Source organism: Mastigoproctus giganteus, chromosome 11 (genome assembly GCF_048544385.1).
Source record: "Mastigoproctus giganteus isolate SK-2022 chromosome 11, ASM4854438v1, whole genome shotgun sequence".
Lineage (NCBI taxonomy): Eukaryota > Metazoa > Arthropoda > Arachnida > Uropygi > Thelyphonidae > Mastigoproctus > Mastigoproctus giganteus.
Genome location: NC_143585.1, coordinates 152595619 through 152622645, shown reverse-complemented (window position 1 = coordinate 152622645; position 27027 = coordinate 152595619). Strand labels below are relative to the sequence as shown.

Below are 27027 nucleotides of genomic sequence, written 5' to 3'. Positions count from 1 at the left end.
TGTATTGATTTATGTTCGATGACCGCGATTGTAAAACAAAAGATACTGCCCTACACAAATATGAGATTTCCCTTCTACATATAACATATCATTTTTAGTAGTGTCAAATCCCAAAAGTTGACAGTCCCTAAGTGTAATTCTTTGCCCCACATAATTAACCCGTGAAATCAGAAAAGGTCATGGGAAACTTGGGTAGATTTCGGAGGATTCCGAGTTGTGGGAGTCTTTGAGTGTATTTTGAAGGATCCAAAATCTACCCAAAGGACTTCTTTCGGTAGATTTTGGAGTGTTCAGAGTGGTGAGAAGAGATTTGGAAGTCACTGATTAGATTCAAGAGTTTACGGAATTTGAAGAGTTTTTCTAGAGAGCCTTAAAGAGCGCCAGATAAAGAAAACTGAGGAAGATCGCAGATCTTGTCAATTGAGCAGATATCCCCAAAACCATACTTATGGAGCAAAGAGTCGAAGCCAGAAGTGTCAAAGAAGAATGACAATTTGTGGGTAGGTTGACTAGCCTTTTTAAGAACCAACTACTCCTATCAAGTTAATCCTACTCTCCCACCTTTAATTTATCCATACCCACTGACCTCTCTTCTCATAGACACATTCTGACAATTTTTTATCTACTTTTAGTAATTAGAATTTAACAGATAAGGAGACTTAATGACCTAGTTGTCAAAAATACTAATTATAATTGTCAAGTTGACATATAACCTTATTCTAACAGTAGAATAGTTGTATGGTATGACCGATCCAGCCATTGTGAATACACATGAGAGTAATGGTGGAAGTGCCAACACGAAGAACACTGTAAAATTGTAATACTAGTAGCAGCAAGATTATACCTGCTATTCAGTTAGTTTCCAAGCAATCAATTGCCAATTATGCTAAAACTTTGACCGGTTCTTTTGTAACTATTTCTGTGATTAATATGTGTAATAAACCTTGTTTTGTTGATCATTTTGCCAAGTGACATTTCTCTGCTACACATAACTCACTGAGTAGATCATTGATTATGAACCATAGTTAAGCAGGTCTCAAAGATCCAATTAGAAAGAAAGATTTTTGAGTGAAATCACAATGCAATCTTCGATGCTGTGAGCTTGCTCTCAGTGTCAGTCTGAGAGAGTCTTGAGGGCACAAGGTTTTTGTCCTAATCCAAACTACTGGACTATCATATGAAACCCAAATTTTCTGGATACACATATTAGCGTGCATTCTTACTGGCAGGTGTGTAATTCACAGAGCTTTGATTGATAGCAAGATAGAACCAGCAGCACACGGGTAAGCTCACACGTTATAACAGAAAGAGCCTGCGGAACACTCAGCATCTCGACCAGCTGGGTCGGTGTGACTAGAAAACGGAAGCCAGCTGGAGTTGTGAACTTTAAAATAACCATGGAATATTACCTCACTATTAGGAAAGTTGGACTGGAGAAAGTCAAGTTGCAAAGAGAGGAAGTCAAAGAGCTCCAAGTGATTAGTGGAGTTGGGAGAACGGTAGAGACAACAGATGAATTTGACAAAATGAGGTAGAGAGATTTTAAGCCAGAGAAGGTCAAAAAGAGGAGATTACAAATTACCAAGTCTCTGAGAGGGAATATTGGAATGCACATATGCACAGTATATATAGTAGTAGTAGTAGTAGTAGTAGTAGTAGTAGTAGTAGTGGCACTTGATGCAAGAAAGCAAGTGTAGGAGCTTATGCAGCATCAACCAAAAAAAAAAAAAAAATCACACCATACCCTCCAATTGCCTGTCCAGTTCCTCCTTAAATTTATTTAACCTATCAACTTCCACAACGACAGATGGAAGTTTGTTCCAGCAATTAACCACCCGCTGGCTAAAGGCAAATTTCCGCACATCTATTCTACATCTATCCTTTCTTAATTTGAACTTATGTCCCCGTAGGTTCGTATTCTGAACAAGTGGGAGGATCCCATCAGAATTCAGCGTGCTCAACCCATTCAAGGCCTTATAGACCTCAATCAGATCACCGCGCAGGTGCCTAGTCTCCAGCCACTGCAATTTGCAGAATTTAAGCCTCTCTTGGTAAGAGGATCCCTTCATTCCCCTCACCAATCGTGTTGCTCTTCTCTGTACACGCTCAAGCAAATCTACATCCTTCCTAAAATGAGGCCTCCAGACCTGTACGCAGTACTCAAGGCATGGCCTGACCATTGCCTTATACAGAGGGACAATCACCTCCTTTTCCCTGCTAGCAAAATTCCTATATATCATTGACAAAACCCCATGACCTGCCCTAGCAGCCTGTCTACATTGCTCAGAAAACTTCATATCTGACTGCACAATTACTCCCAGGTCTTTTTCATTTTCTACCACCTTAAGTGTAGTACCACACAGTTGGTACGTTTCTCTGGGGTTACTTCTACCCATATGCAATACTTTGCATTTGTCAAGGTTAAACTTCAGTTGCCACTTCTTAGCCCATCTGCCCAAATTATCTAGATCCTGTTGCAGTAGCACACTGCCATTACTGTCATTAACAACCCTGCCAACCTTCGTGTCATCTGCAAACTTCGACATTAAGCCTGATATACCTTCATCAATATCATTGATAAATATACAAAACAACAGTGGACCCAACACCGAACCCTGTGTGACTCCACTAATAACATTAGTCCACGAAGAGCAGCACCCATTGATTACCACCCTCTGTCTTCTCCCACTTAACCATCCTTTTATCCATTGTAGCAACTTACCCTTAATACCATTCTGCTCCAATTTGTACAGTAGTCTTCCATGCGCAACAGTGTCAAAAGCTTTCCTGAAATCCAAGTATATGATATCAAAATTATTTTTTGCATCCAGTTCCTTTGTGACCACATCATAATAACCAATCAAATTTGTCAGACAAGACTTTCCCTTAACAAACCCATGCTGTGTCTGAATTATTGCTGCAGTCTTGTCTAGATGATCCTGCAATGCATCTTTAACCAGTGACTCCATTATTTTACCCGGAACAGAAGTTAAACTAACTGGTCTGTAATTATTCGTGTCACCCTTCGAACCTCCTTTGTGAATTGGGGATACATTTGCACATCTCCAGTCCGTGGGAACCTCCCCTGAATCCAAGGATGCTCTCATAATTATGGCTAAGGGTTTGCTTAGTTGCTTTGCCGCCTCCTTTAATATAACTGGATAGATCCCATCCGCCCCAGGTGCCTTTCTTATGTTTAACTTCAACAATTTCTCCTCCACTTTGCTCTCAGTTATTACAAAATCATTAAGCACACTGCTACAATTTGATAACCTTCTTCCATTTTCAAACTGTAATGATTCCTCACGTGTGAATGTAGATGCAAAATACTCATTCAGTTTGTTTGCTATCTGAGCAGGATCATCAACAGTCGAACCATCGATGTCAAGTGGACCAATCATATTCAGCCCCTTCCTTTTAGAGTTTATATAAGTAAAGAAATCCTTGCTGTTTTTCTTAGCATCTTTTGCCAAAGATTTCTCGTAATCCGCCTTTGCCTGCCGAACCTCCTTTGTGACCTGATTACAAAGACTAGCTTATATCTGCTACAGGCTTCTGCGTCGCCTGATAATTTATATGCATCCCATGCATTTTTCTTCTCTGTCACGAGTCTCATTAGTTCATTTGATAACCATTTAGGCCTAAACCTTGAACAATATTTCTTCATCGGTATGAAAAGTCTAGTAGCTTCCACGATTAATTCCTTGAATGCTTCCCACTTAGAATTTACTGTTTGTAACATCGTCAGTCGATCCCACTGTACAGAATTTAAAAACTGTCTGAGACCACTGTACTCCCCTTTACGGAAGCAAAAACCCTTTCCTTTACCCCTGACGGTAGTTACCTCTTTGAGTAAATCCCACTTCAGCACACTGTGATCACTGCCACCTAGTGGTTCCTTTATCTGCAAATTCTTAATACACGAATGATCACTGCTGATAACCAGATCAAGAGTATTACTTTCTGTGGTTGCCTCTCGAACATGCTGCTGCAGAAAACAATCATCCAATAAATCCACAAAAGTCTGACTAGTGTGTGAGTGACCAACCCACAAGTTCCAGTCAATATCTGGGAAGTTAAAATCCCCCATTATAAGACATTTTGATTTACTGGCCCACTCTATTTCTCTGTACAATTGTTCATTGTACTCATTCGAGTCATTAGGCCTATAACACACTCCTACTCTTATTTTTGCTTTTGCAGTGCTTATGTCACACCAAACTGACTCAACAGTGCACTGTCCATCTATATCAACACAGCATGAGGCGAAAGGAATCATATGGCGAATAATTTGGGCAACTGAGATGAGCAGTAGTCGAATCAACCGATAACTGAGATTTTGACAGAAGAAGTAAATGAAGTTTGGCAGACTGCAAGTGGAAATGGACATCATTGACATTAGAACTGAGACCATGTATATTTGTGAACTGAACTAGGAAGTGTTTTGGAAGTTTAGATCTTTTTGCAGATAAGCTTACTCTATTAGTTTGACAATTCATGGTGTACTGAATAGTAAAAAAAAGTGGGAAAATTTTATTACTTCATGCTGTATGAAGTAGTGAAATTTTACACATGGTAAGAATATACCCAGATTCTTGACATAATGATTCTTGACATACAATAGGTTTGGCAGCCAATGTGTGAACACCGTTTTAGAGCTTTACCCTTGAAATGTAAGGAAGATTGGATCTTGCCATGATATCCATCATAACCTCAAAAGTCATCAGTCATACTGCATAGGACCAGGGTATGTCTGCCAGGAGCAAAGGTTGATGACGTTGTAGAGCGGATATCATCTTTTAAGGGCACAAAAGGTGATATAGTTGTACACGTTGGCACTAATGATATTAAGAGTAGGAGACCGGCGGAATTACTTAGCAAGTACAGGTCACTGTTGAAAAAAAGCCGTGAATTAGGGTTGAACTTGAAAGTGTCTGCAATTCTGCCCAGACACGATAGGAGGGAGTATATGATGAGAGCCTTGTCGATCAATTCGGCCCTGGAGGGATTGTGCAAGGCTCAAGGGGTAGAATTTTTTTCAGCCTGGACTGTACTTGTTAACAGGAGAGATTGCTTCTACAGGGATGGGATACACTTAAATAGAAAGGGTGCAAGAATTTTTGCTGATGCTGTCGAGGCAGTGTTAGGTGGGTCGGAAAACTGCTAGTTGGGGGGGATACAAGGACTAATAGATTAACAGTAGCCAGTGGCAGAGGTGGAAGTGATTCTTGCACTGCTTCTATTGAAATGAGCAGAAGTCTAAAAAACAAGATGCAGGATATTTCAGAGACTGCTGGTAGACATTGCGGTACAAGTAAACGCATGGGTTGTGTTAGGGTAGCTAAGAATAGAAACAGGTGCATGTATACCTGCGTGTACACCAATGCTAGGAGTTTGGTAAATAAATTTGATGAATTTGAGGTATTGCTCAAAACATCAAAGGCAGATATTGTTGGGATATCAGAGACGTGGTGTCACACAGATATAAGTAATGCGGAACTGGATAGAAATGTGTATAGAAAGGATAGACAGGTCAGGAGGGGAGGAGGGGTTATGCTATTAATTAAGAAACACATAAAGTCCAAGGAAGTGAAGCCAGTCGACATCGATGGACAGGGCAGTGTCGAGTCAGTTTGGTGTGACATAAGCATAGGGAAATCAAAATTGAGAGTAGGAGTGTGCTATAGGCCTAATGACTCTGATGAGTATAATAAGATATTGTACAGGGAAATAGAGTGGGCCAGTAAATCAGAGAGTCTTATAATGGGGGACTTTAATTTCCCAGATATTGACTGGAATTTGTGGGTTGGTCACTCGCACACTAGCAAGGCTTTTGTGGATTTATTGGATGATTGTTTTCTACATCAGCATGTTCGTGAGGCAACAAGAGGGAGCAATACTCTTGATCTGATTATCAGTAGTGATTCTTCATGCATTAAGAACCTGCAGATAAATGAACCACTAGGTGGCAGTGATCACAGTGTGTTGAAGTGGGATTTACTCAAGGAGGTAACTACCATCAGAGGTAAAGGGAAGGGTTTTTGTTTTCGTAAAGGCGACTATGATGGTCTGAGACAGTATTTAAATTCTATACAGTGGGACCAACTGATGATGTTACCAACAGCAAACTCAAAATGGGAAGCATTCAAGGAACTAATCTTGGAGGCTACCAGGCTTTACATACCAACTAAGAAATATTGTTCAAGGTTTAGGCCTAAATGGTTTTCAGATGAACTAATGACACATGTGGCAGAGAAGAAAAATGCATGGGATACATACAAATTAATGGGTGACATGGAAGCCTATGATAGATATAAGTTGGTCTGTAACCAAGTCACAAAGGAGATTAGGCAGGCAAAGGCAGACTATGGAAAATCCTTGGCAAAGGATGCAAACAAAAACAGAAAAGAGTTCTTTACATACTTGAACTCGAAAAGGAAAGGGAAGAATCAGATTGGTCCACTGGATATTGATGGTTCAACAGTTGAGGATCCTGCTCAGGTGGCTAACAATCTAAACGAGTATTTTGCATCTACATTCACGCATGAGGAGTTATTCAGGAAGGAGAATGATGTAGGTAAAGTAAACATTGGCAGTGAGCTGGATGATTTTGTAATAACTGAGAGGAAAGTGGAGGAGAGATTGTTGAGGATAAACATAAAAAAGGCACCTGGGGTGGATGGGATCTATCCAGTTATATTAAAGGAGGCAGCAAAGGAAGTATGCAAACCCCTAGCCATAATTATGAGAGCTTCTTTGGACTCAGGGGAGGTACCCATAGACTGGAGATGTGCAAATGTAACCCCAATTCACAAAGGAGGATCAAAGGCTGACACAAGTAATTATAGACCTGTTAGTTTAACTTCTGTTCCAGGTAAATTAATGGAGGCACTGGTTAAAGAAGCACTGCAGGATCATCTAGACAAGAATTCAGTTATAGCTCAGACGCAGCATGGTTTTGTTAAGGGCAGGTCTTGCCTGACCAATTTGATTGGATACTATGATGTAGTCACAAAAGAACTGGATGCAGGGAATAACTTTGATATTATATATTTGGATCTTAGAAAGGCTTTTGATACTGTTGCACATGGAAGACTGCTGCACAAATTGGAGCAGTGTGGCATTGGAGGCAAATTGCTGCTATGGATAAGGGGATGGTTGAGTGGCAGAAGACAGAGTGGTAATCAATGGACACTGCTCAACGTGGACTAATGTTATTAGTGGAGTTCCTCAAGGTTCAGTGTTGGGTCCGTTGTTGTTTTCGGTGTTTATGAATGATATTGATGATGGGATATCAAGTTTAATGTCCAAGTTTGCAGATGATACAAAGGTTGGCAGGGTCGTTAAGGACAATACTGACGCTATGCTGCTGCAACAGGATCTGGAAAGGTTGAACAGATGGGCTGAGAGGTGGCAAATGAGGTTTAACATTGACAAATGTAAAGTGCTGCATATGGGAAACAGTAACCCCAGAGCAACGTATCAACTCTGCGGTACTACACTGACAGTGGTGGAGAATGAAAAGGACCTGGGGGTAATTGTGCAGGCAGATATGAAGTTCTCTGAGCAGTGCAGACGAGCTGCAAGAGTAGCTCATGGTGTCTTGTCAATGATATACAGGAATTTTTCTAGCAGGGATAAGGAGGTGATTATTCCCTTGTATAAGGCAATGGTAAGGCCACATCTTGAGTACTGTATACAGGGCTGGAGGCCTCATTTCAAGAAGGATGTAGAGCTGCTGGAACGGGTACAGAGAAGGGCAACAAGATTAGTAAATGGAACAAAGGGTTGCTCTTACGAAGAAAGGCTTAAGTTTTGCAAATTACAGAGTTTGGAGACTAGGCACCGGCGAGGTGATCTGATAGAGGTGTATAAGGCTTTGAATGGTTTGAGCATGCTCAATGCCAATGGGATTCTTCATCTTTCTCAGAATAATCACCTCAGAGGGCATAAATTCAAATTGAGGAAGGACGGATGTCGGATAGATGTGCGGAAATTTGCCTTTGGCCAGCGGGTGGTTGGTTGGTGGAACCGACTTCCATCACTTGTTGAAGTTGATAGCCTAAACAAATTTAAAGCTCAACTGGACAGGTATTTCGAACGAACGGAGGGGTGAAATGGGAGTGGGTTTTTTTTTTTTTTTTTTTGGCTGATGCTGAATAAGCTTGCTTTCTTGCATCATATGCCTCTGCTAATGCTAATGCTAATGATGGAAGAGATGGGGAAGGGTTGACTTTAAGTTAGCCACCTCTATAGCTGAGTGTGTCAGGAGCAGGAGTGCAGTAGCACAGGCTCTTTGAATAGACCAGGGCTCAAGCCCCTGACTGATAAATACGGTCAATCTGCCAACCCACACTGGACCAGCATGGCATATTATGGTCCATTTCCCTCAGCATGAATTGTTGCAGAGGCTTCCCTCCTGCAGTGGGTTGATAATGGCTGCAATTTACCTTAGCTCTGGAGACTAAACTTGGGTTCCACCACTTCAAGCCTCCAATAAGCAAAATGGTGGTATTGCACTGGTTGACAAGTGTCATCTATCACCTAGGATACAGCTCGGATACAAGCTGTACAGCTAGGGTACAGCTCTACATCAATTTTTGCAGTGCAGACACTAGATAGTCTGCTGGGACAAAGCTATTGTTAATTGTCTAGAAGGCAACTGGTTCAGCTGGCGTTTAATCTCACTGACCCTACTCTTCCAGCTATTGACTGGAAGGGTTCTAAGTAGGCTCCCAGCAGTCACTAGCTAGAATATTCTCCATGGATGCCATGTTATGTAGGAAGCCAACATTATATGAAGTAGTTGGGAATATTTTTTAGGATTATGTGATATCAAAAAAATTTCATTAATTCATGCAGCATACTCCATGCTTCTACTTTTTCTACAGACCGAAAATAAAATAAATCAAACTTATCTATGAAAAGTTCTAAGCTTCTCGAAACTTCATTTATTTCCCAAATAAACATTTTCTAAAAGACATCCATTTCCAACTACAATCAGCCTATCCTACTGACTTTTTCTAAGAGAATCACAGCTATCAATTGCATCAATTTCTAAATTTGCAGGGTTATTGACTCATTTGCCAATAAAATATTCCTCACTAGTGAAAAAAATGAAAAATGTGCAGTAAACCATTGCCTGAATTCTAAACAGTTACTTATGTCCTCAAATTCAAAAAGTTGAATTTCTGGAGTGGTAAGAGTATAGTCCTTTTATGTTTAATCTTCTCCAGACTGTCATGTGCAGAATGCTGAAGCCAGCAGAAATTCTAATAACAAAATTCAAATAATGTGTCCATTAACGTATGAATAGTCTAACAATATTTGAGTATGTGCTGCTTTATCTTATCTGTTTCCAAATAATTGCAGAACAGATGCCCATTGGAATACAGCTTAGAAATTCAAATGAAACACTTCTACCTATCATCATACCATCTGATTATGGCTCAAAAAAGTTGAAATTTCAGCTTTCCTCTCCATCATTTTTAAATTCAAATTTATGTTCCCTTCTGTGTGTGCGTATTATTCAAAAAGAGCCTCGCGGTACCATTAGCATTTACTTCCTTTAAATTACTTTAAACACTTAAATTGGGATGACTCATAGGTGCCTAGTTTCCAGAATTAATACATAGAATTGAAGTCTTTCTTGGTAAGAGTATGTTTTTGCATTTGTTAACTAAAATTTCTGCTTTACTCTGCACTGTTATAACAGAATCATACCCTTCCTACAAATCATACTAGTATCTACCTACCTACCTACAATTTTCTTAAAATAAAGGAAAATACAGTAGAACCCAGATAAGAAATTCCTGCATAAGAAGTTTTCCCCTATACTAGGTTTGGTTTCTTAAGCCCCAATTTCACCTCTAAATATTTTAATGTATTATTTTCTCGCGTAAGGAGTTTCCCGGGTAAAAAGTTTTCCTGCATAAAAAGTTTGTGATAAAGAACACACAGTATATTATTATAATGATGTATTCCCACTTAATGTTTTTTATATATAGAAATTCTTTATTTTTAATATTAAAAAAAATATTAAACAGTATAAACATTTTGGTAATCGAACAAGTTAGTGCCAAGCATCGTTTTATTTCATAGTAAACCACAGAAGCAGGTGAAATAGCATTGTTTTTGTTACATTGTGAATGCCTTCACAACGAATTGCCCTGATACTGCACCAATAAGCAATGCTTCACCAATGGAGAAGACAAACATTACTTATTTTCGGCGGATACTACACCAAGAATCCTCTGGCGAAGTGTTGCCTACTCGAGAATCCAGTGTCAAAGCATTGCTTATTCTAAGTAGTGCAATATCAGGGAAACTTGTTGTAAAGGCATTCACAATATGAGATATCACAAAAACAATGCCACCTACTTCGGTGATTTACTATGAACTAAAATGATGCTACGCACTAACTTGTTCGATTAGTGACTTTTTCGTAGTCTGAGGCTTTCAGCCCTAAAACAATTTTAGTATAAACATTTTGATATAATGGAAGTGACATATTGCAATTGTTTTCATTGATATCCATAATAGGATAGTGTCGACCATGTGAAGAATTTTCTGTTAAGTTCTGATTTTTCTGAACAGTTCTGAATTACTTGGTGGATTGTTGCTCTGTCTTATTGTAATTATGACCTTTTAAGGTATGTTGAAACTTCAATGGAGCTCATCCTTCTAACTTGGTAATGAACATTTGGTAATGAGTTTAATGAACAGAATGTTCAGCAATCAGAAATCCTGTTTAAAAATGTTTCCCGTAGGCAGAGTAAAATACATTATAAATTCTGAAATAGTACTTAAAAGTGATCTTTAAGTTATACGTGCATCTTTTCATTTTTGTTCATTTTTATTTGTGTTAGTTAATATTTCATACCCTTAGGTCATTTTCCCTTCTAAGAAGATTTCTCGCATAAGAAGTTCTAAACCTCCAGTCCTTTGGAAAACTTCTTATCCTGGTTCTACTGTATATTTTTCCGAATTAAACTTCCCTTTATTGATTTAAAATTTTGAAAGCTGAACTGTTTAAAGCTTCAAATGGGATGAGTAGACTTAATGCTGATGGCATCTTTACCTTGTCAGAGAAGTAAGGGAACATATACTTAAAACAAAAGGATGGCACAACAGATGTGAAGAAACTTTGTTTTCAGCCAGGGTTGAGCAATAAGTTATTGGAACAAACATCCATCTATAGGGCTGTTTCAATAAATTTAAACACTGATTTGACAGAGGGATAAGGAAATGAAGAGGTTAGCGTTCTTAGATTACTTGCTTCAAGGAAAGACCCACTTCCTCACACCATTTTAAAAGTACAATTATGAATATACTGAATGGCATAGAAAGGGGGTTGTGGGCCACATCCCCTTGTACACACACAATGCCATCATGGACAAAACAGATGCCTATAAATAAATTAATTTAAAGGTACAGATGCCAACAATAAAATGATATCAAAGCTCATTTACTGAACAGGTATATTGTCAATAAAATTATAAGTATTTAATAGAAGTAATTAAGACTGGTGAATATGTAGAAGGAAATGATTTTCCTAAAGAGTTGATAATGTTATATATTTTGATGTTAATTTTCTCATATTTGCCTTCGCACTCAATTCACTTCTAACACAGCAAATACAAAATATAATATTTAAGAAAAACAAGGGGGGGAAGATATAATGGATATATATTTAATGGCTATAATAATCTGTTCACTCACCGGAATCTGCTGTTAAGAATAATGTCATCTGTAAAGCCATTCCTCAGAAAGAAATTCAAGGAAGAATTTTCAGATCTCACAACAAGAGCATCATAAGGGCCAACATGAGAAGGATTTTTCAGTTTCTGAAGTTTAATAAGATGATTAGACGAAATACTCTTTCAATTTAACCAATTTCATTTTTAATTTAACTTAACTCAATTTTTATTTTAACAAATTAAAAAAGATGGCTACTGAAACCAGCCTATTAAGCAGATACTTATGAGCACTTAAAAACCATATTGCAGGGCAGAAACAAAAACACACACCTGGGTTTCAACAATAAATTCAGAGTTTTTGGGAAACCGTTCAAGTTGACAGATTTAAATGTTTATGATATTATGTCATTCAGAGGCAGATCGATTAAAAGTCAGTTATCCCATTAATTAGCAGTCACTTTGAATCACTGACAGAAATGTATAGGCAATGTTTTATTTCTTTGTCATCAGAAATATATAAATGGATTACAAAAGCCCTTTGGTTGAGTTCTCACAAAATTTGCTAAGTTGGCAAGAAAAGCAGAACAACAGACTACAAGGCAACTGCACTTTGAACATAAATTTCAGTGACATGTAAAATAAATATCAATAAATTTCAGTGACATGTAAAATAAATATCAATAAATTTCAGTGACATGTAAAATAAATATCAATAAATTTCAATGACCTGATATGTATTACATTTCATTAACAAAGGTGTATCCTGTTACCTCAAAAAAGGCAATGAACAGATACTCTAGTTTTCAACTTCTTACCTCTGTGAACAAGCTTTTTCAGGTCTGACAAAGATTAAAGAAAACAAAGAAAACACCAAAAGTAAAAAAAAAAATTTCACATGTTTTACAAACACTAAAACAAAAGAAAGAAATCATCTACTGTCTCTTCAGGAAGAAGTGCGAATGTCCTTTCAAAAATTTTTCCAAGAATTAAACATTTGCTAAAAAGAAACAAGCTTAAGTGCCACACCAAAAGAAAACTTTATATTCACAATTAATATGAAATTTATTTTGAAGTTGAAATAAACTTTATTTTGAGTTGATATTTTCATAATTGCAATAAACACAGAAAAGATTATGCAATGCAAAAAAAGAAATACGCCCTAATTTCAATTTTTTTTTCTTAGAATGTAAGATAACTTATACACGTATCTGGTACTTTACAAACACATTTGCTTGAAAGTAACTTAACATTAATTGAATTGTGCTTCCTGGTATTAACTTTATCTCATCTCTAAATGCTATAATAAGTAGAGGTTCATCATGCTTAAATTAAGGTAGCTTTAAAGCAGTTTTGCCAAATTTAAACTAAGTCCTTTACATGGTATGATTTTTCTCTGATTCACATTTCCAAAGAATAGAGAAAACAGCAATAACAGCCAATACAACTGAGATGGTCCATGAATGAATGACTCAAACGATCCATTTATATTAAATGGGTCATTCTTATATTAATTAAATATCACATACAAGAACAGGCATGTCTAGCTCTATGATTATTAAGCCAACATATCACAATTTATATTCTTCTCTACTACACATGGGCTTATATCTACTCTTGGTTATACTAATGCCTGTCTATGTCACTATTTATACCACAGATTGTAAAGGTGGCAGTCCCTATTTCCCCAAAGGTTGAGTTTTGATTTTCAAATGGCACTTGTTTCATGCTCTAGGACATAACCCACATTATGAATTTTCGGAGATGGGGGCCCATTTATTCATCCTCTGCACAGGCATCATTTTTTTTACATCCCACAAACTGAAAGGGTGCTTGTCATTATTATTATTATTATTAATAATAAGGGCAAGCACCCTTTCAAATTTACAAAAACCCTGCCATTTTTACTTTACAAAATTAAAGAAGGAAATTGATGCTTTTTAATGATCAAGATCATTAATGTTGCCTGCTTATAGTGTCCCATATTTATAAGTGGAACAGACAAATTCACTGGAAGAAGTAGTTCTTTATAATAATGCTTCAAAATTTTATTTAATCAGTTAAGTTAAATCTGTTGACAAGGAAATTGTTTTCCTTATGAAATTTTCAATATAAATAACATTTTTATTACAAACTGCATTCTATTGTATAAATATCATTATTTAAAATCTGCTTGTTATTACCAGAAATTCCCGGAAGAACATCTAAAACAACCAGTCGGACTGAAAAATAGAATTTTCATTATTGAGTAGCCCAACCAAATTGAATACTTTATAAAAAAAAGAGTTTGAAATGAATACATTTGAATGTAATGTACAATCCAAAATATGCAGAAAATTTACTGAACAGAAGACCGAAAACAATATCATACAGAGTTATTAGTATTGGTATTTGTAGCGGAATATGTGGCAAGAAAGCAAGCTTTTTGTTTTGTTTTTTTTTATGAAAACCCCAAACACGAAAGGTATCAAAAACCTATAGTACTTAGTACCGTGCATGGGTTGAAGCGGAAGTATGGGGGGAGGGGATGCCGGAAACTTTGCTCTAGGGACTAAAACAGAAAAAAAAAAAAAAACTTCCCAATTCATCTTTCCATTTCCTTCATTACTTTATCTAGGTCATCTATGAATTTATTTAATCTATCCACTTCCACAAAAAGGGATGGAAGTTTGTTCCAACAATCAATCACTGGACTGGTTAAAGATAAACTACCGCACATATATTCTGCAACCATCCTTACTCAATTTGAAGCTATGCTTACTCAATTTGAAGTTATTGATTATCAATCAATTCAATGCACTAAACACCTCAATCAGATCACCTCACAGGTTCCAAATCTCCAGATGCTGCAATTTGCAGAACTAAAGGAAATGTATAAGGAAATCAGACGACAACTCAGCATTGTTATGGGGTGGATGTCCTCGGAGGATCTAAACTGAGGGCCCCATCAAGCTCTCAGCTGCCCACATCAACGCCAGAGCTTGCACTTGGTCATCACGCAACACAGCGGCAACCCCCAAGGCAGAATCGGCTGGTCCCACAGGAACTAGTAGCTATTGGTGACTCTATTGTCAGGGAAACGGGAAACATGCTTTATAAAAAGGATAGGTGGAAAAGGACCAGGGTATGTCTGCCAGGGGCAAAGGTTGATGACATTGTAGAGCGGATATCATCTTTTAAGGGCACAAAAGGTGATAGAGTTGTACACGTTGGTACTAATGATATTAAGAGTAGGAGACCAGCAGAATTACTTAACAAGTACAGTTCACTGTTGAAAAAAAGCCGTGAATTAGGGTTGAATTTGAAAGTGTCTGCAATTCTGCCCAGACACAATAGGAGGGAGTATATGGTGAGCGGTTTGTCGATCAATTTGGCCCTGGAAAGATTGTGCAAGGCTCAAGGGGTAAAATTTTTTTCAGCCTGGTCTGTACTTGTTAACAGAAGAGACTGCTTCTACAGGGATGGGATACACTTAAATAGAAAGGGTGCAAGAATATTTGCAGTTGCTATCGAGGCAGTGTTAGGTGGGTCAGAAAACTGCTAGCTTGGGGGGACACAAAGACCAATAGATTGACAGTAGCCACTGGCAGAGGTGAAAGTGATTCTTGCACTGCTTCTAGGATATTTCAGAGACTGCTGGGAGTCACTGCGGTACAAGTAAATGCATGGGTTGTGTTAGGGTAGCTAAGAATAGAAACAGGTGCATGTATACTTGTGTGTACACCAATGCTAGGAGTTTGTTAAATAAATTCGATGAATTTGAGGTATTGCTCAAAACATCAAAGGCAGATATTGTTGGGATATCAGAGACATGGTGTCACAGAGATTTGGGAATGCAAAACTGGAATTTGGGAAGAACAATGCGTACAGAAAGGACAGAGGATAGGAAGGGAGGAGGGATTATGCTATTAGTTAAGAAACAAAAAAATCAAGGAAGTGAAGCCAGTCGACATCGCTGGACAGTGCAGTGTCGAGTTAGTTTGGTGTGACATATGGATTGGGAGAACAAAATTGAGAGTAGGAGTGTGCAATAGGCCTAAGGGCTTTGAGGAGTATAATAAGAAACTGTACAGGGAAATAGAGTGGGCCAGTAAATCACAGAGTCTTATAATGGGGGAATTTTACTTTCCCAGATATTGACTGGAATTGGTGGGTTGGTCACTCACACACTAGCAAGGCTTTTGTGGATTTATTGTATGATTGTTTTCCACATCAGCATGTTCGGAAGGCAACTAGAGGTAGTAATACTCTTGATCTGATTATCAGTAGTGATTCTTCATGCATTAAGAATCTGCAGATAAAGGAACCACTAGGTGGCAGTGATCACAGTGTGCTGAAGTGGGATTTACTCAAAGAGATAACTACCATCAGGGGTAAAGTGAAGGGTTTTTGCTTTCATAAAGGCAACTACGATGGTCTGAGACAGTATTTAAATTCTATACAGTGGGACCATCTGATGATGTTACCAACAGCAAATTCAAAATGGAAAGCATTCAAAGAACTTATCTTGGAAGCTACTAGGCTTTACATACCAACTAAGAAATATAGTTCAAGGTTTAGGCCTAAATGGATGTCAGATGAACTAATGGGAAATATGGCAGACAAGAAAAATGCATGGGATACATATAAATTAACATGTGACACAGAAGCCTATGATAGATATAAGCTGCTCTGTAATCAAGTTACAAAGGAGGTTAGGCAGTCGAAGTCTGATTAAGAGAAATCTTTGGCAAAGGATGCAAAAAAAACAGCAAAGAGTTCTTTACTTATGTAAACTCTAGAAGGAAGGGGATTAATCAGATTGGTCCACTTGATATGGATGATTCAACTGTTGATGAACTAACAAACTAAATGAATATTTTGCATCGACATTCACACATGAGCAGTTATTCAGCGAGGGGAACGCAAGAGGTGTATTCAACTCTGGCAGTAAGCTAGTGAATCTTGTAATAACTGAGAGTAAAGTGGAGGAGAAATTGTTGAAGATAAACACAAGAAAGGCACCCGGGGTGGATGGGATCTATCCAGTTATATTAAAGGAGGCAGCAGAGGAAGTAAGCAAACCCTTAGCCATAATTATGAGAGCTTCCTTGGACTCAGGGGAGGTACCCACAGACTGGAGATGCAAATGTGACCCCAATTCACAAAGGAGGATCAAAGGCTGACACAAGTAATTATAGACCTGTGAATTTAACTTCTGTTCCAGGAAAATTAACAGAGGCACTGATTAAAATGCATTTCTGGATCATGTAGACACGACTTCAGTTATAGATCGGACACAGCATGGTTTTGTTAAAGGAAAGTCTTGCCTTACCAATTTGATTGGATACTATGATGCAGTCACAAAAGAACTGCATGAGGGAATAACATTGATATTATATATTTGGATCTTAGAAAGGCTTTTGATACTCTTGCTCATGGAAAACTGCTGCACAAATTGGAGCAGTGTGGCATTGGAGGGAAATTGCTGCTATGCATAAAGGGATGGTTGAGGGGGAGAATAGAGAGAGTAGTAATCAATGGACACTGCTCATCGCAGATTAATGTTATCAGTGGAGTCCATTAGGGTTCAGTGTTGGGTCCATTACTGTTTTCTGTATTTATAAATGACATTGATGATGGTACATGAAGCTTAATGTCCAAGTTTGCAGATGATACAAAGGTTGGCAGGGTTGTTAAGGACACTACTGATGCTATGCTGATACAATAGGATCTGGAAAGGTTGAGCAGATGGGCTAAGAGGTGGCAGATGAAGTTTAACATTGACAAATGTAAAGTACTACATATGGGAAATAGCAACACCAGAGCAATGTATCAACTCTGTGGTACTACACTGACCAGTGGTAGAGAATAAAAAGGACCTGGGGGTAATTGTGCAGGCAGATATGAAGTTCTCTGAGCAGTGCAAATGGGCTGCAAGAGTAGCTCATGGTGTCTTGTCAATGATATACAGGAATTTTCCTAGCAGGGATAAGGAGGTGATTATGCCCTTGTATAAAGCAATGGTGAGGCCACACCTTGAGTACTGTATAGAGGTCTGGAGGCCTCATTTCAAGAAGGATGCAGAGCTGCTGGAACAAGTACAGAGAAGGGCAACAAGATTAGTGAATGGAACAAAGGGTTACTCTTATGAAGAAAAGCTTAAGTTTTGCAAATTTCAGTGTCTGGAGACTAGGCACTGGTGAGGTGATCTGACTGAGGTGTATAAAGCCTTGAATGGCTTGAGCATGCTCAATGCTGATGGGATTCTTCCTCTTGCTCAGAATAATCACCTGAGAGGGCATAAATTCAAATTGAGGAAAGGCAGATGTAGGATATATGTGCGGAAATTTGCCTTTAGCCAGCGGGTAGTTGGTTGGTGGAACAGACTTCCATCCCTTGTCATGGAAGTTGATAGCCTAAATAAATTTAAGGCTCAGCTGGACAGGTATTTCGAACAAACGGAAGGGTGAAGTGGAAGGGTTTTTTTTTTTTTTTTTTTTGGCTGATGCTGCATAAGCTTGCTTTCTTGCATCATATGCCTCTACTAATGCTAATGCTAGTCAGCCCAGCTTCACACTGAACACGCACGGTTAATGCACTCTTAACACACAATAAAACATGATGCTCAATAATGTCCTCAGTATCATTCTCAACTAACAGTAAAGCATGTAATCCGACAGTGCCCACGATACTGAATACCCCGCCAGCATGAACCACTAACTCTTCGAGTTATACTTGAAGAACAATCAGACATAAACAAACTCTTTACTTTCCTCAATTTAATAAATCTTACCAACCATATCTAACACACCAACATTAGTAACAACCTAACCAGTAAAAGCAAAACCTGAATAGGCACAATATAGCTGAATCAGCTGTTGTGTCATAAAATCACAAACAACATCAACAATTATCTGTTATTCATGTGCAGTACCTTACCTTTGTCAGAGGTAAACATCAACTACCAATTCTTAGTTGATCAGCCTAATTTCATTAAATCTTGTTCTGATAGCATGCCCAGATTACTGCAATTAACCACCCTGCCAATCTTCATATAAATCTAAAAACTTAGATGTTTTGCTTATACATTATGCAAAATCAATATCAATATAATTAATAAATTTAGCAACAACAATAGGCCCAGCACTGAATCCTTGGAGGATTCAACTATTAACATTAGTCGAAGAAGAACACTGCCCACTGATAATGACTCTGTCTTCATCAACACAAACAGCCCTTTATCTACAGCAATAAACGGCCTTTAATGTAACATTGTTCCAATTCTACAGCAGTGTTTTCCTGTATATCAATGACAAGACATCATGAGTTACTCTTGCAGACTCTATACTGCTCAGAAAACTTCATATCTGCCTGCACAATTACCCCCAGGTCCTTTTCATTCTCTGCCACTGTCAGTGCAGTATTACAGAGCTGATATGTTACTCTGAGATTACTGCTTCCCATATGAAGTACTTTACATTTGTCAATGTTAAACTTCATTTTCCACCTCTCAGCCCTTCTGCTCAACTTTTCTAGATCCTGGTTCTAGGACCAAGGTATGTCTGCCAGGGACAAAGGTTGATGATGTTGTAGAGTGGATATCATCTTTTAAGGGCACAAAAGATGATATAGTTGTACACGTTGGCACTAATGATATTAAGAGTAGAAGACCAGCGGAATTACTTAAGAAGTACAGGTCACTGTTGAAAAAAAAAAAAAAAAAGCCGTGAATTAGGGTTGAATTTGAAAGTGTCTGCAATTCTACCCAGACACGATAGGAGGGACTATATGATGAGAGCCCTGTCAATCAATTCGGCCGTGGAAAGATTATGAAAGGTTAAAGGGGTAGAATTTTTTTCAGCCTGGTCTGTACTTGTTAACAGGAGACACTGCTTCTACAGGGATGGGATACACTTAAATAGAAAGGGTGCAAGAATGTTTGCTGATGCTATTGAGGCAGTGTTAGGTGGGTCGGAAAACTGCTAGATTGGGGGGGGGATACAAGGAATAATAGGTTAACAGTAGCCACTGGCAGAGGTGAAAGTGATTCTTGCACTGCTTCTATTGGAATGAGCAGAACCCTGAAAAATAAGGTGCAGGATATTTCAGAGACTGCTGGGAGTCATTGTGGTACAAATAAACACATGGGTTGTGTTAGGGTAGCTAAGAAAAAGAACAGGTGCATGTATACTTGCATGTACACCAATGCTAGGAGTTTGGTAAATAAATTTGATGAATTTGAGGTATTGCTCAAAGCCTCAAAGGCGGATATTGTTGGGATATCAGAGACGTGGTGTCACACAGATATAAGTAATGCAGAACTGGAATTTGGAGAGTACAACGTCTACAGAAAGGATAGACAGGATAGAAGGGAGGAGGGATTATGCTATTAGTTAAGAAACACATAAAATCCAAGGAAGTGAAGCCAGTCAACATCGCTGGACAGTACAGTGTCGAGTCAGTTTGTTGTGACATAAGCACTGGGAGATCAAAATTGAGAGTAGGAGTGTGCAATAGGCATAATGACTCTGATGAGTATAATAAGAATTGATGTACATGCAAGTACAGGGAAATAGAGTGGCCCAGTAAATCAGAGAGTCTTATAATGGGGGATTTTAATTTCCCAGATATTGACTGGAGTTGGGGGGCTAGTCACTAACACACTAACAAGGCTTTTGTGGATTTATTGGATGATTGTTTTCTAAATCAGCATGTTCAGGAGGAAACTAGAGGGAGCAATACTCTTGATTTGATTATCAGTGGTGATTCTTCATGCATTAAGAATCTGCAGATACAGGAACCACTAGGTGGCAGTGATCACAGTGTGCTGAAGTGGGATTTACTGAAGCAGGTAACTACCATCAGGGGTAAAGGGAAGGGTTATTGCTTTCGTAAAGGCGACTACGATAGTCTGAGACAGTATTTAAATTCTATACAGTGGGACCAACTGATGATGTTACCAACAGCAAATTCAAAATGGGAAGCATTCAAAGAACTTATCTTGGAAGCTACTAGGCTTTACATACCAACTAAGAAACATTGTTCAAGGTTCAGGCCTAAATGGATATCAGATGAACTAATGAGACATATGGTAGAGAAGAAAAAACCATTGGATACATATAAATTAACATGTGACACAGAAGCCTATGATAGATATAAGTTGATCTGTAACCAAGTTACAAAGGAGGTTAGGCAGGCGAAGGCAGATTAAGAGAAATCTTTGGCAAGGGATGCATAGAAAAACTGCAAGGAGTTCTTTTAGCATTAGCATTGGTGGAGGCATTTGATGCAAGAAAGCAAGCTTATGCAGCATCAGCCAAAAAAAAATAAATAAATAAAAAATAACCACTTCCACTTTACCCCTCAGTTCATTCGAAATACCTGTCCAGCTAAGATGTAAACTTATTTAGGCTATCAACTTCCACGACAAGGGATGGAAGTCTATTCCACTAACCAACCACCCGCTGGCTAAAGGCAAATTTCCTCACGTCTATCCTACATCTGTCTTTTCTCAATTTGAATTTATGCCCTCTCAGGTGATTATTCTGAGCAAGAGGAAGAATCCCATCAGCATTGAGCATGCTCAAACCATTCAAGGCTTTATACACCTCTATCAGATCACCTCGCTGGTGCCTAGTCCCCAGACACTGTAATTTGCAAAACTTAAGCCTTTCTTCTTAAGAGCACCCCTTTGTTCCATTCACTAATCTTGTTGCCCTTCTCTGTACTCGTTAAATAGGTTCTTTTCTTATGTAAACTCTAGAAGGAAGGGGGATGAATCAGATTGGTCCACTTGATATCAATGGTTCAATTGTTCATGATCCTGCTCAGGTAGCTAACAAACTAAATCGATATTTTGCATCTACATTCACACATGAGGAGTTATTCAGGAAGGGGAATGCCATAGTTGAAGTAAACACTGGCAGTTAGCTATATGATCTTGTAATAATTGAGAGTAAAGTGGAGGAGAAACTGTTGAAGATAAATACAAGAAAGGCACCTGGGGTGGATGGGATCTATCCAGTTCTATTAAAGGAGGCAGCAAAGGAAGTAAGCAATCCATTAGCCATAATTATGAGAGCTTCCTTGGACTCAGGGGAGGTACCCACAGACTGGAGATGTGCAAATGTAACCCCAATTCAGAAAGGAGGATCAAAGGCTGACACAAGTAATTATAGATCTGTGAGTTTAACTTCTGTTCCAGGAAAATTAATTGAAGCACTGGTTAAAGAAGCACTGCAGGATCATCTTGACAAGAATTCAGTTATAAGCTCAGACACAGCATGGTTTTGTTAAGGGAAGGTCTTGTCTGACCAATTTGATTGGATACTATGATGTGGTCACAAAAGAAATGGATGCAGGGAATAACTTATATATTATATATTTGGATCTTAGAAAGGCTTTTATACTGTTGCACATGGAAGACTGCTCCACAAATTGGAGCAGTGTGGCATTGGTGGCAAATTGTTGCTATGGATAAAGGGATGGTTGAGTGGCAGAAGACAGAGAGTGGTAATTAATGGACACTGCTCATCGTGGACTAATGTTATTAGTGGAGTCCCTCAGGGTTCATTGTTGAGTCCATTGTTATTTACTGTATTTATAAATAATATTGATGATGGTATATTAAGCTTAATGTCCAAGTTTCAGACGATACAAAGGTTGGCAGGGTTGTTAAGGACGCTACTCACGCTATGCTGCTGCAACAGGATCTGGAAAGGTTGAGCAGATGGGCTGATAGTTGGCAAATGAAGTTTAACATTGACAAATGTAAAGTACTAAATATGGGAAACAGCAACCCCAGAGCAACGTATCAACTCTGTGGTACTACACTAACAGTGGTAGAGAATGAAAGGGACCTGAGGGTGGTTTTGCAGGCAGATATGAAGTTTTCTGAGCAGTGCAGATGGGCTGCAAGAGTAGCTCATGGTGTCTTATCACTGATATACAGGAATTTTTCTAGCACGGATAAGGAGGTGATTATTCCCTTGTATAAGGCAATGGTCAGACCACACCTTGAGTACTGTATAGAGGTCTGGAGGCCTCATTTCAAAAGGATGTAGAGCAGCTGGAACGAGTACAGAGAAGGGCAACAAGGTTAGTGAACGGAACAAATTGTTGCTCTTACGAAGAAAGGCTTAAGTTTTGAAAATTACAGTGTCTTGAGACTAGGCACCAGTGAGGGGATCTGATAGAGGTGTACAAAGCCTTGAATGGTTTGAGCATGCTCAATGCTGATGGAATACTGCCTCTTGCTCAGAATAATCACCTGAGAGGGCATAAATTCAAATTGAGGAAACACAGATGTAGGACAGATGTGCAGAAATTTGCCTTTAGCCAGCTGGTAGTTGGTTGGTGGAACAGACTTCCATCCCTTGTTGTGGAAGTTGATAGCCTAAATGAATTTAAGGCTCAGTTGGACAGGTATTTCGAACGAACGGAAGGGTGAAGCGGAAGGGTTTTTTGTTTTTTTTTTTTTTGGCTGATGCTGCATAAGCTTGCTTTCTTGCATCATATGCCTCTACTAATGCTAATACTGTTGCAGCAGCATACTGTCATTAGTGTCATTAACAACCCTGCCAATCTTCGTATCGTCTGCACACTTGGACATTAAGCTTGATATACCATCATCAATATCATTTATAAATACAGAAAACAACAATGGACCCAACACTGAACCCCGAGGAACTCCACTAATAATATTAGTCTGCGAAGAGCAGTGTCCATTTATTACCACTCTCTGTCTTCTCCCACTCAACCATCCCTTTATCCATAGCAGCAATTTGCCTACAATGCCACACTGCTCCAATTTGTGCAGCAGTCTTCCATGAGCAACAGCATCAAAGGCTGTTCTAAGATCCAATTATATGATCAAAGTCATTCTTTGCATCCAGTTTCTTTGTGACTACATCATAGCATCCAATCAAATTAGTCAGACAAGACTTCCCCTTAACAAACCCATGTTGTGTCCGAGCTATAACTGAAGTCTTGTGTAGATGATCCTGCAATGTTTCTTTAACCAGTGCCTCCATTAATTTCCCTGGAACAGAAGTTAAACTAACAGGTTTGTAATTACCTGTGTCTCCCTTTGATCCTCCTTTGTGGATTGGGGTCACATTTACACATCTCCAGTCTATGGGTATCTCCCCTGAGCCAGGGGAGCACTCATAGTTATGGCTAAGGGTTTGCTTACTTCCTTTGCCACCTCCTTTAATAAAACTGGATAGATTCCATCCTCCCCAGGTGCCTTTCTTGTGTTTATCTTCAACAATTTCTCCTCCACTTTACTCTCAGTTATTACAAGATTATCTAGCTTACTGCCAGAGTTGAATACACCTCTGGCATTCCCTTTCCTGAATAACTCCTCATGTGTCGATGCAAAATATTCATTTAGTTTGTTAGCTACCTGAGCAGGATCATCAACAGTTGAACCATCAGTATCAATTGGACCAATCTGATTCATCCCCTTCCTTCTATAGTTTACATAAGTAAAGACCTCTTTGCTGTTTTTCTTTGCATCCTTTGCCAAAGATTTCTCATAATCTGTCTTCGCCTGCCTAACCTCCTTTGTAACTTGGTTACAGACCAGCTTATATCTATCATAGGCTTCTGTGTCACATGTTAATTTATATGATCCCATGCATTTTTCTTCTCTGTCACATGTCTAGTTAGTTCATCTGACATCCATTTAGACCTAAATCTTGAACATTATTTCTTTGTTCGTATGAAAAGCTTAGAAACTTTCAAGATTAATTCTTTGAATGCTTCCCATTTTGAATTTTCTGTTTGTATAACATAATCAGTTGGTTCCACCATACAGAATTTAAATACTGCCTCAGACCACTGTAGTCACCTTTATGAAAGCGAAAACCCTTCCCTTTACCCTTGATGGTAGTTACCTCTTTGAGTAAATCCCATTTCAACACACTGTGATCACTGTCACCTAGTGGTTCCTTTATCTGCAGATTCTTGATGCATGAAAAATCATTACTGATAATCAGATCAAGAGTATTACTATCTCTGGTTCCCTCCTGAACATGCTGCTGTAGAAAACAATCATCCAATAAATCCACAAAAGCCTTGCTAGTGTGTGAGGGACCAACTCACAAATTCCAGTCAATATCAGGGAAATTAAAATCCCCCATTATAAGGCACTCTAATTTACTGGCCCACTCTATTTCTCTGCCCAATTGCTCATTATACTCATCAGATTCATTCATTCATTCACTATAACACACACACACACACCTACTCTCATTTTTCCTTTCCCAGTGCTTACGTCACACCAAACAGACTTAACATTGCATTGTCCACCAACATCAATTGGATGCACTTCCTTAGATTTTATGTGTTTCTTAACTAACAGCATAACCTCTCCTCCCTTCTTGTTCTGTCTATCCTTTCTGTACACATTGTACTCCCCAAATTCCAGTTCTGCACTGCTTATGCCTTTGCGACACCCTCTCTCTCTGATATCCCAACAATATCTGCCTTTGATGTCTTGACTAGCACTTCAAGCTCATCAAATTTGTTAACTATACTCCTAGCATTGGTGTTCATGCAAGTATACATGCACGTGTTGTTTCTACTCTTAGTTACCCTAACACAGCCCATATATATACTTGTTCCACTATGAGTCCCATCAGTCCTGGAAATTCACATTGCCTTGCTTTCCAGGCTGCTGCTCAATTGCATTTCAACAGAAGTAGTGCAAGAATCACTTTTATCTCTGCCAGCAGCTACTGTTAATCTATTAGTTTGTGTATTCCCCCAAGCTAGCAGTTTTCCGACCCACCTAACTCTGCCTTGATAGCATCAGCAAATATTCTTGCACCCTTTCTATTTAAGTGTATCCCATCCCTGTAGAAGCAGTGTCTTTCCTGTTAGTTTAGGTTTGCTTACATCCTTAGGTACCTCGCTTAATTTCTCTAAGCATTCCAGATGGGATGCTAGGAAAGCTCATGGGAGTGTTATCAATTATATACAGGAATTTGGGCAAAAGCCATAAAGATTATGCATTACCCAAGTTGTGGCCATAAAGGCCACAACTTGGGTAATGCATATAGGTTTGGAGGATTTATTTTAGGAAAGTTGCAGATCTGTTGAAATAAGTGCAAGTAAAAGCAATGAGATTAATGAACAGGACAAAAGAGTGCCCTTACAAGAAAAGGAGTCATTCAGAAAACTACAGCAACTGGAGATAGGATTCTTTGAGGAGATCTGTCCAATGCATTTAAGACTTGGGCTTGATTTTGTAAAATCAATGCTGATGGCACCTTTCACTTGCTTAAATTCAAACCGAGAAGGATGGTTATAGAGTGGATATGTGCCATTTTTAATTCAAATAGTGTCTAGTTTAAGGATTGAATAAATTTTCATGTGGCACTGTGGAATTGGATTTTTTTGAAAAATTCAAGTAAGAATCGGACAAATTACACTATTCAATGGAACAGATAGGGCAATTCTGTTTCTTTTTTAATTTTTTTTATTTTCAATGATGCTGTTTCCTATGCTTTCTTACATCACTTGCAACTATTAACCCTCTAAAGTCCATCAATAATTTCATTGTCTTCCCCACACAGTCCAGCTCTATCAATCAAAATAACGACTACTTGAAATGCAATATTAAAAAATTATTTATTTTTGGGCTCATATTAGCTGATTACAAAACAGCTTAACAGCACTAATGTAATATTTCTTTTTATTCCTGTCAGAAAACATTCACAAAATCTTCCATTCCAGTTAATTCACAATATTTTTTACTTTAGAGCCCATACTTCGAATACCTTTTTCGTCCTTTCCTGTTGCCGCAACACTGCAATAGCCAGAATATCAGCAGAAATCCATCGTGCTAAATGCATTCTTGAAAAATTTAATTCTATCTACCCATTCTTCAGACCAATATTTCTTTATATCTTTTTTCATTTAGACTCATGTTGATAATATTAAAGTTGTAGATGAAACCTAAACTAACTCACACATCACACAGAACAGTCAGAAATGATCTAAAATTTTCCTTTTTTTTTTTTTTTTGCCCCTCTCAATTTCTTTAAGAATTTCTAATAATTTCTCCCTTTCCATCAGAAAGGTCCTTTACAAGATCTTGAAAGCATTTCAAAATATTTCACTCTAACTCACAGAGTATAAGTTATTTTGTAACTTCCACACTGAAAAAAAAAAAAAAAAAAAACACCAATGCCCATTGCTGTGAACAACTGAATATAAACAATAAACATTCACTTAGTTCTTCAGTTCACTGATATGAAGTATAAATGGATGGCAGTTGAATGGAAAGACTAATTTGATAATTGGAAACACAGACATCATGGTTGTTTGCACACTGTATTTG

General features: G+C 38.4%; 1 protein-coding gene across 1 annotated transcript in view; it reads right to left on the bottom strand.

The window, feature by feature from the left end:
• LOC150078519 (uncharacterized) overlaps window positions 1-27027 on the bottom strand; it is a 541829-nt gene that overhangs the window by 149062 nt on the left and 365740 nt on the right. The window contains exon 8 of the mRNA XM_090384590.1: window positions 11722-11846. Within this exon, the coding sequence (XP_090240716.1) occupies window positions 11722-11846 (125 nt within the window). The remainder of the gene's footprint in view (window positions 1-11721; window positions 11847-27027) is intronic.